At 39.6% G+C, this 18,906-nt stretch overlaps 1 protein-coding gene across 1 annotated transcript in view; it reads right to left on the minus strand.

The window, feature by feature from the left end:
- LYST (lysosomal trafficking regulator) overlaps positions 1–18,906 on the minus strand; it is a 317,564-nt gene that overhangs the window by 192,612 nt on the left and 106,046 nt on the right. Inside the window, exons 8-11 of the mRNA XM_040350648.1 lie at positions 16,723–16,934; positions 13,856–13,922; positions 5,257–5,366; positions 1,135–1,531 (exon numbers count right to left, since the gene is read on the minus strand). Coding sequence (XP_040206582.1) covers positions 1,135–1,531; positions 5,257–5,366; positions 13,856–13,922; positions 16,723–16,934 — 786 coding nt within the window. The remainder of the gene's footprint in view (positions 1–1,134; positions 1,532–5,256; positions 5,367–13,855; positions 13,923–16,722; positions 16,935–18,906) is intronic.

The raw sequence follows: 18,906 nt of genomic DNA on the forward strand, positions 1-18,906 counted from the left end.
CCTAGTTTGCTTTCTGAGCTTTTTTTGTTACTACAAGTAATATCACAAAGGTTTTTTTTTTTTTTGTTTTTTTTTAATGGATGTCTAACTAGCTTCATACAATTTTTTTCCCAGCAGAAACACATTTATATGAAAAAAAAAAAAAAGTTGTATATAATAATTCAAATTATTTTATGTACCTATATTATTCTGAATGTGTAGTGGCATTTACCTTACTTATTCTACCCCCTCTCGTCTACATTTGTGGTATTCTGGGTATTTGTAAATTTATATTGGAAAAATCAATAAAAACATATTAAAAGTAAATTATGATTCTTTAACAAGGCATAGCACAGTAAATTTAAAATTTAAGAATCCCCCCCCCCCCCCCCGCTGAAAAAATAAAATGAAATAATTAATAAAACTAGAGATAGATAGATAGATATCAGATGGATAGATAGATAGATAGATATCAGATAGATAGATAGATAGATAGATAGATAGATAGATAGATAGATAGATAGATAGAAGATGGATACATAGATATCAGATATCTATGTATCCATCCATCTGATATCTATCCATCTATCTATATCTATCCATCCATCCATCCATCCAATATATATGTATCCATCCGATATCCATCTATCCATCTGATATCTATGTATACCTATATCCATACATCTCAACAATAATAGCACTGCAACATGTTTGCTACATTTGATTGAATAGACCATTTATACCAAAAGATATATAGTCATTCCTTTTTGGAAAAAAAAAAAGCAAGTGATCATACATTATTTTATAGAGGTTTATCTTCTGGTGAGTGTGCATTTCACTTATTTCTGTGTCGTTATTCACATCAGATTTTTGCAAATAATTTTCTGACTTGATAGATTTAAAATCGCTACCACTAGTCAAATATATAATATTGAACACAGGACAATTTTTTTTAACCGTTAATATGTTTTTCTTTGTTTTATTTTCATTACATGGTGTTGCATAGTTTTCTAAGGAGTTTGTGTTCTGATGCTGAAGTTCTGACTTACAATTTTTTATGGAATTTTCTTATATCACCGCCTATTGCAAAGAGCTTATATACAGCATATATAGGTTTTTAAACTAGTGTAGACATGATGCCCAGTGATATACTACCTGTATTATGCATTTGAATGGGAACCATCTTAGTCCTTTTCTTAAGGTGTTTTCCTTTAATAAAATATTCCAAATCCAGACTGTACTCCATTTTCAACCACATTGTGAAACTAAATCCATCTGACATATGTGGCCAACAGTTTTGGCCAACCAATGGTAAATGTATAGGTGCGATGTGCCATGACGAAAGCAAGGTGTCACCATGCATATCTTTACTGTGCCAAACTTTAGTTCTTTTGAAGAATCCACTCATTTTTCCAGTGGCACATCCAGGAGATTTCTGTACTGTACCAGTCACTCCTTCTGTATTTTGCTGAAGGGGAAAGGTCAAGTATTTCAGAGGTACAATGTTGCTATTAGCCTCTGTAATATTCAAAATTCCCTTTAAGAGCATCTCCTGAAACAAAAATCGCCACAAGAGAATTAAAATACTTCTCGACTGGGGCAATGTGTTCAATTTCACACACGTTAAATTCTGCATTTTTTTGGTAGAAACCCACTTAAAATCATAAAACAATTATATATTTTTTAAAAAAGGACTCTAGAATAAAACCTTGGCTGTTGCAATTTTATGCTGCACGATATTTGCACAACTGTTATAAAAGAAATATTTTCAGGAAGAAATACACAAGGAAATTTTAGTGCACATAAACACAATACCCAGTTTTTTGATAAATATAGGAAACATGGGGTTGCATTGAGTAAATGGATACAAAACCCAAAAGTCATGAATGGCAAAAATCTACTGTACATGGTCCAAAATTGTCTATAAGTCACACTTTAAAAGCCTTTTGCAGGTCTTCAGTTTATAATGAACCATGAATGATGGCCCTACAATTATTGCTCTCACTATGTGATTTGCAGTGATACCCAAAATGTAATGTGCAATTGTTTACATACGCATGCATGCCCTATGTGATATTTTGCATTCATGTGTGAGTGCACAAGTGCAATGGAGTTGCCTTTAAAAAAAAAAAAAAAAGTCTATATTTATACATTTTATTATAATTTAATCTTTTAAAAAAAATTCATGTAAATGTATTGCCATCATAAAGGGGCTAAGCAGCCCCCTTTGTGAAAGCATTGGCAGACAACAGGTTCTTTATAGAAACGTCAAGGGTCTATTAGACCCCCAATATCTCCCATTACCCTCCAATCGAGCTGATATAGTATTGAATTTACTTTTTATCCAAAATTGTAGCTCTAAACCTGGAAATGCTCAGAGCTTAGCATCCTAGGTTTAGTGTCAGCAGAGTAGATTGGGGAAAGGATGCTCCTTAATTGTTCCAAGCACTTCACAAACCTGCAGGACTCGGCATAGAAGATTTAGGAATGGATGTTCCTTAACCTTTTCCAGGCACTCCACAAACTTGCAGGAGTAGGATGCCAGGCACAAAACAAAGAAAGTGGCACTATGACCACCCAGGTAATTTTTAGTTGGTAACCAGGAGTCTGCTGCAGCCATAAACCTGTTTTAAAGTGGTAGTAAACTCTGTACTACCACTTTTACCTACAGGTAAGCCTATAATAAGGCTTACCTGTAGGTATAAAGAATATCTCCTAAACCTGTACGGTTAAGGAGATATTTCCCTCGCAATGCGCAGCGCGGATCATCGGCTAAGGGCCCGGCAGCCGCCGGACCTTGCGGGAATGAAGTCTCCCGCGCGCATGCCATAAACGATAAAATAGGATTTCCTGTAGTTACCGTAAAATCTCTTTCTCTGTGTTCACTGACGGGACAAAGCAGAGATCCTTTACAACTTTTGACCATTAGATTATAGTGGCACCTGCAGGAGTAGGATGCCAGGCACAAAAGAAAAAGCCCAGAGGCAGTCCTTGCTGATGCCCGAACCTCTTATTTGCTAGAAACAGTTCATTAAAAAAACATAGCTCATCACAGTGTTACTAAACCCACAGCAGTAAAAGCAGCCTGTATATGCAGTAAAGCATGCTTGCTATACTCACTGTGGAACCTAAGGGGTTAATACGCTGCATTGTGTAAAAATGCTGTTTGATCCTGGCTTCTCTGATCCTCCCCTCTCTCCACTGATAATTTCCTGATAACACTAGGAGTCTATGGAGTCAGGCTGCACAGGCTCAGTTTGGTGTATATTTCTAGAGAAGTTTTTTGTTTCTTGGGAGAAAGCATGTGATCAGCACAGGGCCAATCAGCACTGTCCAGACAGAGTCAGGGGTCTGGCAGTCTCATAGGGCAGTTAGAAAACTACTACTACAAGCTTTAACCAGTGCTTGGATAGACATGGATAGAAGTCACAAGACTACTATATGCTGGTGATGAGAGATGGTATTTAGAGGTTTATATTTACTAAAATAGTTGCATTTCCATGTTCTTTGTACTGTGGGAGATCAGATACATTGAATGCATGGTCCTGGGTTTAATAACACTTTAACCAGAGGGATGAGTGCAGTGTCCAATGAACACAGAAAAATATTTTATGGCAAGTACAATAAATCCTAGTTTCCAAGGCACAGTTGACTACCAGGGTAAAAAAGAAATTCCACTCAATCAAAGAGCATCCAGGTAACCCACACTGAAGATCCCAAGTTGTTTCAGCATGGCTAGCACTTGGGTAAAGGCCTGAGAAGCTGAGACAATGCTGAATGACAACTGCCATGGTAATGCTAAAAAAAAAAAAAGACAAATGCTCATCTCCCACCACAAAGTGATGCAAAAGTTGAAGGAACCAAAATCCCCAGCAGAGAGCCGACACCAGGTAAAAACGGATTAGCAGCTGCTGGATTTGGCTACCGGAAGTGCCATATTTTTATATTTTGTGCCTGGTGTCCTACTCCTACAGGTGGCACTAAAACCCAATGGCCAGATATCTGCTGTGTCCTTCAACTAACTTAAGAGGAAATATCTATACCACAATGTTGGCACTACTAAATGAACAATGGGTGTGCTGAAGAATTGCAGTGCAAAATGCTAGAAAATGTCAGATGTGAAAAAAAGAGCACATGCTTTCCTGCTACATTTATTTCAGGTTGCAAAATCCTTACAGCGGAAAAAACAAGTTACAATCGCTTTGTAGAAGGTAAAAACAGGTAAAAACGAACACACATATCATGTGAGCACCAGTACAGGGCTGGGAATCATGAGCTTAACCACTTAAGGACCGCCTCCTGCACATATACGTCGGCAGAATGGCACGGCTGGGCACATCCACGTACAGGTACGTCCTGTACTAGTACCCAGACGTGGGTCCGGCCGCGCTCCCGCGACCTGGTCCGAAGCAACGGGACTCGATCGTGTCATCCCTTTTATAGTGGGACACAGTCGATGACGTCACACCTACAGCCACACCCCCCTACAGTTGTAAACACACTTCAGGTCACACATAACCCCATCAGCGCCCCCTGTGGTTAACTCCCAAACTGCAATTGTCATTTTCACAATAAACAATGCATTTTGCTATGATCCCAAAAATGTGTCAAAATTGTCCGAAGTGTCCGCCATAATGTCTCAGTCACGATTTTTTTATATATATATATATATATATATATATATATATATATATATATATATATATATATATATATATATATATATATATATATATATATATATATATATATATATATATATATATATATTTGGGGGATATTTATTATAGCAAAAAAGTAAAAAATATAGCATTTTTTTCAAAATTGTCGATCTATTTTTGTTTATAGCGCAAAAAATAAAAACCGCAGAGGTGATCAAATACCACCAAAAGCCAAAAGAAAGCTCTATTTGTGGGGAAAAAAGGACGCCAATTTTGTTTGGGAGCCACATCGCATGACCGCGCAATTGCCAGTTAAAGCGACGCAGTGCCGAATCGCAAAAAGGGGCAAGGTCCTTTAGCTGCATTTTGGTCCAGGTCTTAAGTGGTTAAAGAAGCTGGTCAGGGCTGATTACTCAGTACTTTATACAATCATCACAGGAAACAAGTAATTCATAGAAAGGATAGAAACGGTTATAGAAAGCATAGGTCGTAAACAATAAAAGAAAAAAAAAAAAAAAAAAATTGACAAAGAAAGGATAATGTCAGTATTGCATTTGTGGAACAATTTTTTTTTTTTAATTCGCAGGACCAGGTTAATTTTTTTTTTCATACTTACAGTGGGCACAGTCTTTTCTAGAAAACAACGCAGGAAGAGAGACAGTTCCACTGATGTAATCCTATAGCTCATTAATGAGACTAACAAATCAACCAGCACTTCCTGACAATCTAAAAACAAATATATGTTTAGAGCAAAATACACATAAAAACAAAAAGCATAATTGCGTACCAAAATAAACATTAAAACATAAATAAAAAAAATGCAGTGGAACCTTGGATTACAAGTTTAATTCGTTCCAGAAGAATGCTTGTAATCCAAAGCACTCGTATATCAAAGCGAGTTTCCCCATAGTAGTCAATGGAAACTCCGATAATTCATTCCACAGCGACTTCTATGGTATGCAATACCGCATGTGACCAGAGGTGGGGGGGGGGGCACTGGACACACTCGGAAACCACTCAGAGCCACTTGGATGCACTCAAACAGGCTCGGGAACACTCAGGAATGGAGTATTTTGAGTGCCTCTGAATCTATCCGAGTAGCAACAAATGTCACTGGCGCCCCCGCACCTCTGGCCAAATGCAGTACTGCACACCATAGAGGCTTGAATCCTGCTTGCAAACCGAGTCGGGATTTAAATAAAATAGCTTGTATTGCAAAAAACGCTTGTTAACCACGTTAAATGTAGGTATTAATGTATATATGGTTGATTCTGCCTGTTCTGGTGACCCCCCCCCCCCCCAATGTGTGCTGACCACAGTAATCGTGGCTGCTGAGCTCTCTGCCTCGCCCTCTCCTCCTTCCTTGTCGGTTCCAAAGCCTGTGTGTGAGAGCGATTGCCTCCCTGCCCCACCCCTCCTGCTTCTCTTCCCCGTGGCTTGAAAATGCCATTTAAAAGTAACTTGCATCCTCTCAGTTTTTTTAAAGATCGAAAGTACTGTGTGTCCATTTTTTTAAAACCAATCCTAAATACCTTCCCTCACAGCAGTCATGTGACATTCCTCTGCTGGCCGACTGATGTCAGCAGGTTATCTTAGCCCCTCCCTCCGCATTCCTTAGATCGGGGAAGGAGAGCCGAGGAATGTCATGTGGCCACAAATCAATGCTGTGAGAGAAGGTATTAAGGATTAGAATAAAAACATAACAAACACAATGCTTTAGATCTTGGTAAAACAGAGGGGGTGCAAGTTGTTTTTATTATCCTGGCTTTACAACCACTTTAAAAAGGGCATGAACTACCGAGATATTTACATCCACTCCACACGCAGACTGACAGCGATCAGAGACTTTTTTTAGGCACCCAATCATCTTCAGGGTTCATGCACACTGGCTTAAAAAAAAAAACGTTGCTTCTGCAGGAGTTGTGTTCTGCTTGTAAAAGAAGCTCAATGTTATCCTATGTGTCCCTGCGCATTAGGACATTTAAAGGCATATTTTAAAGTGGTTGGAAACCCCAAATAAAAAAAATAAAAAAACCCTGCAAGACAAAAGGCATAATGAGCTAGTATGCATAGCATGCTAGCTCATTATGAATTACTTACCTGAGATTGAAGCCCCCGCAGCGGTCCTCATTCTCCCCTCCAGCGGCATTACTTCCAGGGTTTACTTCCGGGTATCGCAGCACCGGTGCTGTGATGGGCCGGAGCCGCAATGATGTCATCACTGCACATGCGTGCGGGAGCCGCCGGTAACTGCACCCGGACTGAAGCACATAGGTGCCATTGCTTCAGTTTACCCCAGTGCGCATGTGCCGATGTTATCGGCACATGCAGGGGTCAGGCGATATCATCTAAACCGTTCAGGTTTAGGAGATATCTGGGTAGCTACACGTAAGTCTTAATATGGCTTACAACCACTTTAAGCTCAGCATTTAGGAGCCAGAAAATGAAACCTGGTTTGCATTCTTGATTGGAGTTTCCTGGCAGAAAAAAAAAAAAAGTATGATATACACTTTTAAAAGTGTACAAAAATGCTCTATATGAACGTTTCTTTTTTTCTGCCAAGAACACGTTATTTTAAGCCCATTGTGCATGGAGCCTTGAAAATAACAGGGGTTACTGGAGAAGGCACCACGGCAACAGTTAGGAATAGATTTTTGTTCATTTTTTGCTATGCTAATCTGCATCAACGGCAAAGATGAACATACATAGATATAAACCAACTTTCTCTGAAACCAGAAGTATCTTGCAGTATGCCATCCATTCTGACTCAAAATGGACGGGGATCACCCATGGGAAATCTGTACCAACATTATGTTGGTAGGCAACAATACAACTATTTACCCAACTGCTATGCTGACAGAGTTACTTTAATATCTAGGTCACTGGCTTGAGTTAAATTAAACTCTACTGAGCAGCTTAGATTTCTTCATCTTGTCTGTGTTAAACAGATGTGTCATGAGAATGTCACTGGCACAGAGACATGCCCATGACCAATAACCTTAAACTAGTCAGCAAATAATGGCTTACTCTGCATATCAAATAGTGCCTTCCAGGCACACAGTGCTTTCTTAATGCACCCAAAGTAAAGATTTGTTACGTTTCAGGGATTTTTTCTTCATAGTACCCTGAAAAACCTACCCTTTGGCTTTTATTCCTCTTATAATCTATCAATGTACTTCCACACATTTCACTGTGCCTAGACACTCCTGTTCTGCAGAATATAGGCACTTGGAACCACTTGGAATTAACTGGTTTTCTGCAGTAATTTGATCTGCTCCTCATATAAATCAAACACAATGCACTTAAAGCGAGATTAAAGTCAATTTATTTTTAAAAACAACAAACATGTCATACTTAGCTGCTCTGTGCAATGGGTTTGCACACAGCAACCCCGATCCTCCTGGCCTCTCCCTCCTGTCAAGTGACTCCAGAGCAAGCAGCTTGCTAAGGGGGCACCCAATTCGGCATGCTCCCAAGCCACTACACTCTGCATGTCCATCAGACACAGAGCTGCGGCTCGGCCTTGCCCCCACTCTCTCCTCATTGGCTCACTGACGGACAGCAGTGGGAGCCAATGGTTCCCACTACGGTCTCCACCATTTAGTAGTGAGAGTCCATGGAGAATCTATGCTCTTGTGCACATTGCTGGATCGAGCGGGAGCTCAGGTAAGTATTGGGGGGGCTGCTGCACACAGGTTTTTTACCTTCATGCATAGAATGCATGAAGGTAAAAAACGTTCAGCCTTTAGAACCACTTTAAGCTGATAACACACACAAAGCTGCTTGCTGTGGGGGCACTCAGCAGAAGGGAGGGGCCAGGAGATGGACCAGAGTTCATGTTGCACAGTAAAGTACGGGGTAATAAGAACCACCAGGGATGCCTCCAATGCTACCAATTAGCTAATCTTCGGTGGAGCCTCGGGAGTCAGCGTCTCGCATGCTAAGCCTAGCCACTCCCCTCAGATTCTACTCTAATTGTTCGCTTATGTTATTTTCTTTTTTTCTATGCCAAGTAATGCCATTTACTTGATGTGCACAAGGTAAATGTATCCTTGATCTTTGTTTTCTTTTCTTTTAAAAAATAGACAATGTTGTAGAATGACCACATTAAATTGTATCTATTGTGAAGGCTTTGTTTGTTTTTGTACAACACAAATGTCATTTATTAGATATTTTGCTTTAAAAAATATATATTTTTCATATTGCCCTTTTGTGAAAATTGTGAATTTAGCCAATTAGGCCACATGGGTTGAGATTAAACCGCTTTGTGTACATTACCCTTTTTTTGAGCAATACTGGTTTTGGTTATATTCCCCAGATCATATCAGTCTGTTTCAGGTGCTTTAGGAGATATCCCCTTATAGGGAAACGTATTAATGTTTGTGGCTGAGACCTGCGAGTCTTGAAAGGATTTGAGCACCTGACTTCAGAGGACTGCAGACCACCAAGGGATCTGGATCAGATTCCTGTGTACCAGGAGGCGTGAGCTGAACATCTGTGCTCATCTCAATGAGACAGTCAAGGCAGGAGAGACCCTGCAGCTTGTTTAGCAGCCCACTAGCCATCTGCTGCATACTCTTAAAGGGAAAGCTACACATGCACCACCTACAGAAGGGTCCCAACGAAAACTGGCCTACTGATGAAGACCAATGAGAGGCCAACACGCGTTAAGGGAGGAGTCGTATCTGATGTCAGACGAAGCACAGTGAGTCTTGATCTGTGGTGAATGAGCTGGTGATTTAATAAATGCTGTTTTTATTGTTATTTCTTGTAAGTGTAACTTGTTAGGGGGCTTTTATAATAAATTCAAAAGCAGAGAACACTATGGTACTTGTGTTTTTTGTTTCATGTCCTTAACCCCTGAATATACAAGTGGAATTGATTATTAAAAAGCGAATGGAGGAACAAGTTAAACGTTGATTACCCACACAGAGGTGCAGTCTGGAGACTGTAGGAATTACTACCATTGGTAAAGTGGATTGATCGTGGTGGACACGTGGAGTGATCCGTTTATGAGTTTTATACTCATCCTTGAGGTGAGCAGGCATTTTAGCAGGTGGTGGTGTGCACTGAATATTGGATCCATTTAAATAGGATTTTTTCACAGCGGTGACAGCTTTGGAAACCTACATATGAACTGTTTTATAATTTATTTATTTTCTTTTTTCATAAATTGTTTTATGGAATGTATAATTTTTTGTTTATATAAAATGTGTAGATACGCAGCGCTGCACTATTTTCACAAAATTAATATTGCAGTAGGTGTGGTGTATCACTATAAGTGGTCAGCAGCTGTGTAGACATTTAGAGGATTATTTTTGTTGTTTTTTCCTCACGTCATTATAGGGCTAATTTATTAGTATTGTGGCGCTGATTGTTTTTCTCACAATCAACACTAACAATGAGGCACCAGATACTTGGCAATCACCAATAGGTTTACTCCTCCATCAGGAATCCATGGGTCCACTCACTATTGGGGCTGTCTGCATGGTGTGTACACAAGGACCTTTATTTTCCTGGATTCGTTGATGGCAGCACTTTAAACCTGTTGCATCAGTTCTAGTTCGGTTTAATAATGCGACAGTTACATTTATTGCTAGCTTATAGGTTAGTGCCCATATATCTAGTGCAGCATGCTGAAACCCGTTTGCCTCATTAGAGTTTTATTTCTTGTTTAACTGCATTACTTTAAAAAATCCATGTAATACACCACCAACTGTTGAGCCTATTTCCTGTGAAGTGTTATGAAGTGGTAGCATTCTAAACACTTAACTTACACAGGCCTTCTACCTATAAGCTGGTGTGCCAGTGGGGATCGAGACGTTTTAAGAATCATGGCAGAAGAACTCAGCATCACCAAAGGCTCCTGCAAGGAAAGAGTTACGCAGACTAACTTGATCGTAGTTCTTCATAGAGCTCTTTTTTGCAAGGCATGGTTCACATTAGCGGATGCTTCTGATGAACAGCAATCTTAAAATGTTTGGGTGTCGCTTATCAATGTAGCTCTAAACCAAATTTGAGTTTGTGTGTTACTTGAGGATTGAAATTTCTGAAGAAAAACAGTTAATTCCATGGGGTTCAAATACAATTTTTTTAACACTGTATATCGGCAGCATGAATTTTACTTATCTAATGTCATTACTAGGCTGCACATGGTTCTCCTGAGGGTCTGATGAAGAGGTATCTGAACCAAAGGACCTGCAGTGCAAGGATCCTAGACCTCTGCTGTTGCCCTTTCATTCTGTGAACTTGTGCTTTACATACCTCTTTTGCTGATTCTTGGTCATTACCCTATCAGTCATCAGATAACGAATCATTAGGTTAGCAGTTTTGCTCCTCGACCATGATGGCTGCCTCCAGACATTGACAGTTTGGCTCAAAGCAGAGTAAGCCAGTAAAGGCGACTAGTCCTTATTGCTTTACTTGCCGACTTTAGTCACAATTTCTATGGGACAGGTCCTTCTAAATTGTAACAAAACGTGTCCTGTATACCACTTTATGAATTCATTGATAGTGATTGTATAGTATACATTTAATATGTGCATTCAGAAAAACAGGATGTTGAATTATTGTAAAAGCCTTTTCTTGAAATACATTAAGGGTACACCGGATGAAGTGATTTTGGTGGGATATGCTACTGCCTTCAGGAGAAGCTGGCAAACAAAGCTCAAAAGGAAAGCATGGTATAACCTCTTCTACTGCCAGCATGCCTCAGTTTTGTAGCAAGAGATAGTAGAAGGGGATCGTATAAACAGAGAGGAAGGACTCATGCATGAGCAGTAGGGTCAATGGGCCCTTGCAGCCACTAGAGGGCCATATTCAGATATGATGCAGCTTTCCTTCCTGTTGCTGACTATGCAACTAATAGTGTCACACCAGGAGTCCCGCAAATTAAAAACCAGATCATCAGGCTCTCCGCACACATGGGAAAAGTCACCACTGCTGAGGTGCCCAGTGGGCCTGCTAGCCCCAAAAAAGGCACACTGTAGATGGAGAGAAAGGATTCAAAGAACGTGCCACTTCCACCAGTTTTCACCCCTTTGGTGGGCACTCTCCCTTGGGAGTTTTGAGGGACAGGGCTCCACCAGATGGATGCTCTGTGGCAACTGTGAAAAACTTTGCTAGAAAAGGGCAACTAAAAGGCAAAATGTTTTTCTAGTTTTGGATGAGTGGAGATGGATTAAAACAGTTGTCTTCTTTTATTGCTGTCTGTGCCCGCATTAGGAAGATTACCCCTATTTGTCCTGTTTACCAATACCATTAAAAGTGAAAATAAAAGTAAAAGAAAATCCCAAATTTCAGATTGACATCAGAACAGTAATAGTGGGGAAATCTTATATTGTGGACACTAGTCCTGATGACCTCATGTCACCTTAGGATACCCTTACTTTGGAAGAACTTCATCTCACTTCCTGTTCTGGTTATGGAAGAGAAAGTTAAAAGGGGAATCTCCACTTTGGGAAATAGACGCCAAAGATAAACAAAAAAAGAAGAAAAAACTCTGCGCTAAACCCATCGTATAAAAAGCAAAGGTACTGAATAAAAAAGTATCATAGAAAAGTGAAAAATTATGTGATAAAGGAAGGGGGATGCTGCAGCCTATAAAAGTTTAAATACCTAAAACTCAAAAAACACATACATACAAAGAATAGGCGCGCAATTCCCAATTACAAGTACAAATGATGAGTGCTGATTGAAAAAGTGTGAGCGTGAGGTAAACACATAAATTAGTAAACCAAAGGAAGTCCCAAAAACAATATGTGTACACTTTCATAAAGGAAAAAAATTCCATATATATTAATCAAGCATTTCCCCAAAACTGGCTTCAACTGGGAACGAAGCCTCCGTTCCCAGTTGAAGCCAGTTTTGGAGAAACGCGTCGGGTGGAGCATTTATAACGCCATCACACTCATACATACAGCCCATTTAGTTTGTTCATTGGCTGTTCTCTATATATATGAATTTTTTTATATATTATTTTTGTGTTTTTTTTGGTCTTTTTTTCTCCTCTTCAGAAATAATGTTGCTGTGGATTGTTTGACCTGCTGTGATATTTTTTTTTGACCTTTTATCTGCTGTGATTTGTTATGGTTTTATTATGAATTTTAATAAATTACCTTTTTTGGACATACTGCACAATGAGGATTTGTCCCTTTTTTTCTTTCCATTGAGTCAACTTAATTAGTATCCAGTATCTGGTATCATCCCAATTAAATCTGATTACCGTTTGTTTGCGTGATCCAGCCTGAAGAGATAGCTGAAGGTCTCCTCTTCCTTTTCAAGATTGAAACACCCCTCCCTGAGTTGAGTGATTTCGTACCGGGGCTGGCAGGCTGATGCACACGCTGTTTTGACCTCCTTAAAACCGGGGTCCAACTTTTGCAGTAAGAGTCAATATTTTCATTCCCTTTGGGCTGAGAAATAAGAATCAAATTGCTTCTGTGCTGAAATGTGCAGTGATTATTGAACGGATCTCTGGATATTATTCTGTCATCAGAACCCACTTATCTAATCTCACACGGATATGTGCTATGGGACTTTATTCACTTGATTAATATATATGGATTTTTTTTTCCTTTATGAAAGTGTACACATTGTTTTTGGGACTTCCTTTGGTTTACTAATTATTTATGTGTTTACCACACGCTCACACTTTTTCAATCAGCACTCATCATTTGTACTTGTAATTGGGAATTGCGCGCCTATTCTTTGTATGTAGATGCCAAAGATAGAAAAATAAATAAAACATGACAGGGGTTATAATCTTCCCTTACTCTAGACAAAACACCCCAAAAATTAGGGCCATGATAGGAGTGTGAGGGGTTATACTAGGCTGTCATTAAAAGCTTTATTTGCCAGTGTCTAATCTCCTGAAAACAGCAGCATTACTTAATGTAACCGAATTACTTCATCCTAATTATGTTTTTAGTCATAAATGCTTCCTCTTGCCTCTCAGCGTTAATATACACTGAGCCACGCTGCTGTAGGGACTTCTGGAAGGAAGACTGGGACAAAAAAAAATGGAAGTAATAGGATTCCACCCCTGTAGAGCAGATACCCATTTAGCTCTACGTGCTGTATGTAGAACTGAATAGGTGCCCACTATACAGGTGTGGAAAGCGCAATCACAGTGCTCCACAGCTCAGCTGCCCACCTTTCAGGTTGTCATTTTCTCATTATTGCTTTATGCCCCGATTACATTTAAAAATACTAACCTTTTATCTGTGGATCATCACTTTCTAAGATGAACTTAAATCCTGTTAGTAAGGATTTTGTAGTACCCTGCAGAAAAATAAAACAAACATGTTTTAACACAAAAATTTCACTATATAGGTGCCCTACACCAACATATTAATTTTCTTGTGCAACAAATGAGAACAGGGAACCTGTTTTGTATTCCTACGTAAACTGTGTTGCGGTTATTTTCATTTGTAAAACGTAAATGCATAAAACTCATAGTATGATATCGCCCTTCTATTGTCTGGTTTACGTTTTATAATTTCATATTTACTAGTGAGTAGTTTTGAGCTCGTTTATTAACAACTAGTTGAATGGTGGCACTACTGTCCCCATCTTTCAGATATACATCTATTGATGTATATGTGGCACTTAGCGTTAGGCCTCACTAACCGAGGCGTGCTAAAGCGTACACCTGTGCGAAAGACTGTTTGCCGACACAGGATGCACAGGTGTTCTGCGCATCTGCGTGTAGGCAGTCCCTTTTGTGTCACACATACAGCTGCTGCTCCCAATTTGACATCTGTGTGGGTGCATTTCCCCAAATACATACACAGTGGAAGCTCTGGGACACCCAATCGCATGGATGTCAAACTGGGAGAAGAGGCTGTGTCCCTGCAGCCACTGAACACTACTAAAATGAATGGGAATGCCTGCACATGGATGCACAGAATACCTGCATCCTGTGTGAACCAGCCATGCCCTGTGTACAGGTAAACATTTAAAGAGGAACTGCAGTCTGCTCAAATAATTTGCAATAAAAACATCTTTGCCATTCTGAAGCTTCCCTCCAACCAGATTTTATATATACTGTGATTCTGTACTTACCAAACATGCTGTGGAAATCTACTTCCACCGAGTCTGGCTGCATCCATATTAACTGTGGGCAGCTGAAGCTGTGGCCTGTTCACTTTCTGGATTTACACAGAGGCACACATCCAGCCCTCATTGACCCCCTTATGCCTCACCCCCCCTCCTTTCCTGGCAAACTCTTGTGGACAGAATGGTTGACCACAAGTGATGAAGTTATTTGTGACAGTTAAGTGCCAAGACTACAGACAGTAAATGGATTTTAAAGGTTCAGCTATTTAAAAAACAAACAAAAAAAAAACAAACGTGTCCTACTTACCTCCACTGTGCAGTTTGTTTTGCAGAGAGTGGCCCCAAACCTGTTCTGGGGTCCCACGTCGTCTCTCGCGGCTCCTCCCTGCAAGAGCCAACCCCCTCTGGGAAGCTCTCTCCCGAAGGGGTTAGCTTGTGGGCGCACTTCCGTGCCATACAATCGGCGTCCATAATCATTAATTGTATGACTTGGCCCCCCGGCGGCCGCGTCATTGGATTTGATTGACAGCAGCGTGAGCCAACGGCTGCACTGCTATCAATCTATCCAATGAAGAGCACTGTACGTACCTTTTAAGGAAGCGGCATTGTGGGCATGCGCACCACGAGCCCAGTGGACTCGATCGCCGCGGGGTTTCCCGCAATCGCCTCACGGTGAGGAAGGACGGGGAAATGCTAATGTAAACAAGCATTTCCTCAGACTTCCTAGTGACAAGGACACTGATCACAGCTTCCTGTAATTGGAAGCGGTGATCAGTGTCGTGTCACACATAGCCCACCTACAGTTAGAAGCACTCCCTAGGAAATGCTTAACCCCTTCAGCGCCACCTAGTGGTTAACCCCTTCACTGCCTGTGTCATTTTCACAGTAATCAGTGTGTTTTTATAGCACTGATCGCTGTAAAAATGACAATGGTCCCAAAAATGTGTCAGATGTGTCCGCCATAAAGTCAGTCGCGATAAAAATCGCAGATTGCCGCCATTACTAGTAAAAATAAAATTATTAATAAAGATGCCATAAAAACTATCCCCTATTTTGTAGATGCTATAACTTTTGCGCAAACCAATCAATATACGCTTATTGGGATTTTTTTAATTTTACCAAACACATGTAGCAGAATACATTTTGGCCTAGATTGTTAAAGAAACATTATTTTATTTTTTTGTTATTATAATTGTTCACAATTTGTGTCATTACAAATTTTTTGAGACTTTCCTTTGTAAGTGCTTTTTCTCACTTGTTATTTGATGCGTTTGCAAAATAACACCAATTTAAATGATTTTAAATTCTTGCATCTTCGATATCATAGGATAGGATTTGGGAAACATTTTTTATCACTTTGCATAACCTGCAAGACATGCATTTGTGGATTTCTTACCTCTAGAGTGTTTTTGGATTATATGCATAGCTAGTCTTTTATAATTTCAGCTGTAGCGCCTGACCTTAAAGTGTTACTAAACCCAGGACACAGAATATGGAAATGCAAGCATTTCCATAAATATAAACTGCTAAATATGTTTTCTCATCAGCCGTATATAGCAGTCTTGTGACTATTATCAGTGCCTGGTTTAGAGCTTGAGGGAGGAGTTTTCATTCTCCTCTGACTGTCCATTGAGGATGCATGACCCCAGGTCCTCTTTCCTGACATGCTGATTGGCCCTGTGCTGATCACATGCACCCTCCAACAAAAAAGCTGAGCATGTGCAGAGTGCCTCCGAGACTTTGTTCTATCAGCAGATGGATTTGGGACAGTAAAAGAAGGGGAGAATTGGAGAAGACAGGATCAAACAGATACTTTGAGGATTAACCCTTTAGGTTGCAAAGTGAGTATAACAAACATGCTTTACTGCTTATTTAGACTGATTTTACTGTTGTGGGTTTAGTAACACTTTAATAGTTCTTAGATTTATTACACTATCTACAATTATCCTTAAATTCTTTGGCTCTTTAAAATCAATCTTAAATCATGTGTTTCTGGCAGGTTCAGACACGTTAAATAACTTACTTGCTGTACTAGAAGCATTGTGTTTTTCCTCTTGGTTTTTACAATTTTCAGAAGGCTTTGAAAAACACTGGTAAGCAAATTTAGGTTTGTATGATCTTCAGAAAGCAAATGCAACACTAGTGCGCATATTTCTGGATACAGCAATTCTCCATCTCTGGTAGAATCAACTTGATCATTTGAAGTTCCAATTTCTTCAATCTCAGGTTTCACGCCTTTTGTGTCAGAAAAAAAGATTTCATGAATTCATCAGGGTACAAATGATAGAAAAAAATTGCAATTCTATAACTCAACACCATACCATCTGGAATGCCATCAAAGAAAATATAATGAAAACAATTTGACACTTAAGTAATGCATATTCATAGAATTAAATACATTTAAAGCAAAAAGAGCAAGAAGGCCCAGCTGAGTGCAGCAGTCAAGATGGCAACTGCATCTCAGACCACACCAGAAGGAAGGAAGAGAGAATGCCAAGTCACATTCCTTCAATCCTCTGGCAGATGGGGCTGCTTTGGAACCCCAGCCATCAATCAGTGCTGAAGCTTCCCAAAGACCAAAATGACCAGGGGAAAGTCCCTTTACCAAAAATGGACATTCTGTCCAATGTGAAAAAATCATCACCTTTGAAAACGTCCATAGACGAAACTAGTCAGGTGACCTACAGCGTCTGTTACCTCACACGTACGCACCGCTACTAGTTACTTCCGGGTACGGACTTCAGAGCCGTGGAGCATCGGCCGCGACACGAGCTGAGAGATACCGCTGGGCTAACCTAACGCACCGGGCGAGTGTACAAACTAGTTGGAGGACTGGGACCTAGTCTTACAGCTGCTGCCAGCACAAGAACGGGTTTATTTTATTTTATATTTTTTATTTATGTTACTCGTTTTCTTGCCTGGGTTGTAGCAATTTTAAAACCTTTTATGTACTTGATGTGATCACCTTTTAGTAAAGCTGATCATCAAGTCTAGAATCTACTACTCTATGTGGATTTCCTTTATCTTTCATACTATCGAAAACTTATGAGAAAAGACACGGCACCCTGGGAGAAAGCTGCCCCGCACCAGACTGAAATAAGGAGGAGAGGTAATCATCTGATAGCTCACTGAAGCTTATTTCAGACAAGCCCTACACCCCCTCGAGGGGACATCTGTCCGGTGAGTGGGGAGACAACAGGGGGGATCGCCAGTCAAATCAAAGTGTGAATAGAGGAAAATTGATGAGAGCAGAATAAGGATTATCTGTTTAATCATGTTGGGGATCATATTGCTCAATTAACCCCCATTAAGGAACACCTGATGTTTTTGGTTTTTATTTCTCCTTACTTTGGCATTGGAATCTTTTGAATGAAATTGTGAATAATACATCTATACAACTTATCGCAGTAGAAACTTTTGGATACTAACACATTAATAATCCAAAGTGCAACTAATCACTAATTGCGGGGCTCAAAGCCCAATGTGAAATCTAGTGAACTATATATATATATTTTTTCTTCACATTATTTTTTTCCTTTTTCAACTTGCATTATTTTTATCTGAGGACACATTTATTATTACTCAATTTTGAGCAGCACATAGCACTTTAAATGGGCACAGTTTGAAGCTATAATAGCTTGCATTGTAAAGGATTTTTTACATTTTTTGCAATTTTTTCTTTTTTCCCCTTTTTTTCTGTTGGATTGAACATTGATATTGGATACACACTTTATATATGATTCAGATAACTAGGGTTTACCACGGAATAAGAGTTTTTCACTTGGGGGCCATCTTTATATATATAGATTTTTTCTGCCAACTTACATATTTTTTATTATATATATTTTTTAGTGAACTGATTACCAACAGAAGCTTGCACATTGGATTACTGAAAATTTCCCAGTCCAAATATAATTGATATTACCTACCATTATCATACTGGGTCTAGGGGACACCAACTAATATCCCTTTCTCTAACGTATCGTTTCTTTATATTTAATTTGAGCCTCTTTCTTAAACACTTTTTAATGTCCTTGGCGGATACACAGGAACCATTCATCAATTGAGAGTGGAAACACACTGCCAATCAATAAAAAGGGGGACCTCACATCCTAATGGTGGCTATATATTTAAGCTAAACCAAAGGAAGGAACCCAACATTCAGTATTTGCCTATATACTTGCATATCACTTAAAGATAGATAGCC

Source organism: Rana temporaria, chromosome 4 (genome assembly GCF_905171775.1).
Source record: "Rana temporaria chromosome 4, aRanTem1.1, whole genome shotgun sequence".
Lineage (NCBI taxonomy): Eukaryota > Metazoa > Chordata > Amphibia > Anura > Ranidae > Rana > Rana temporaria.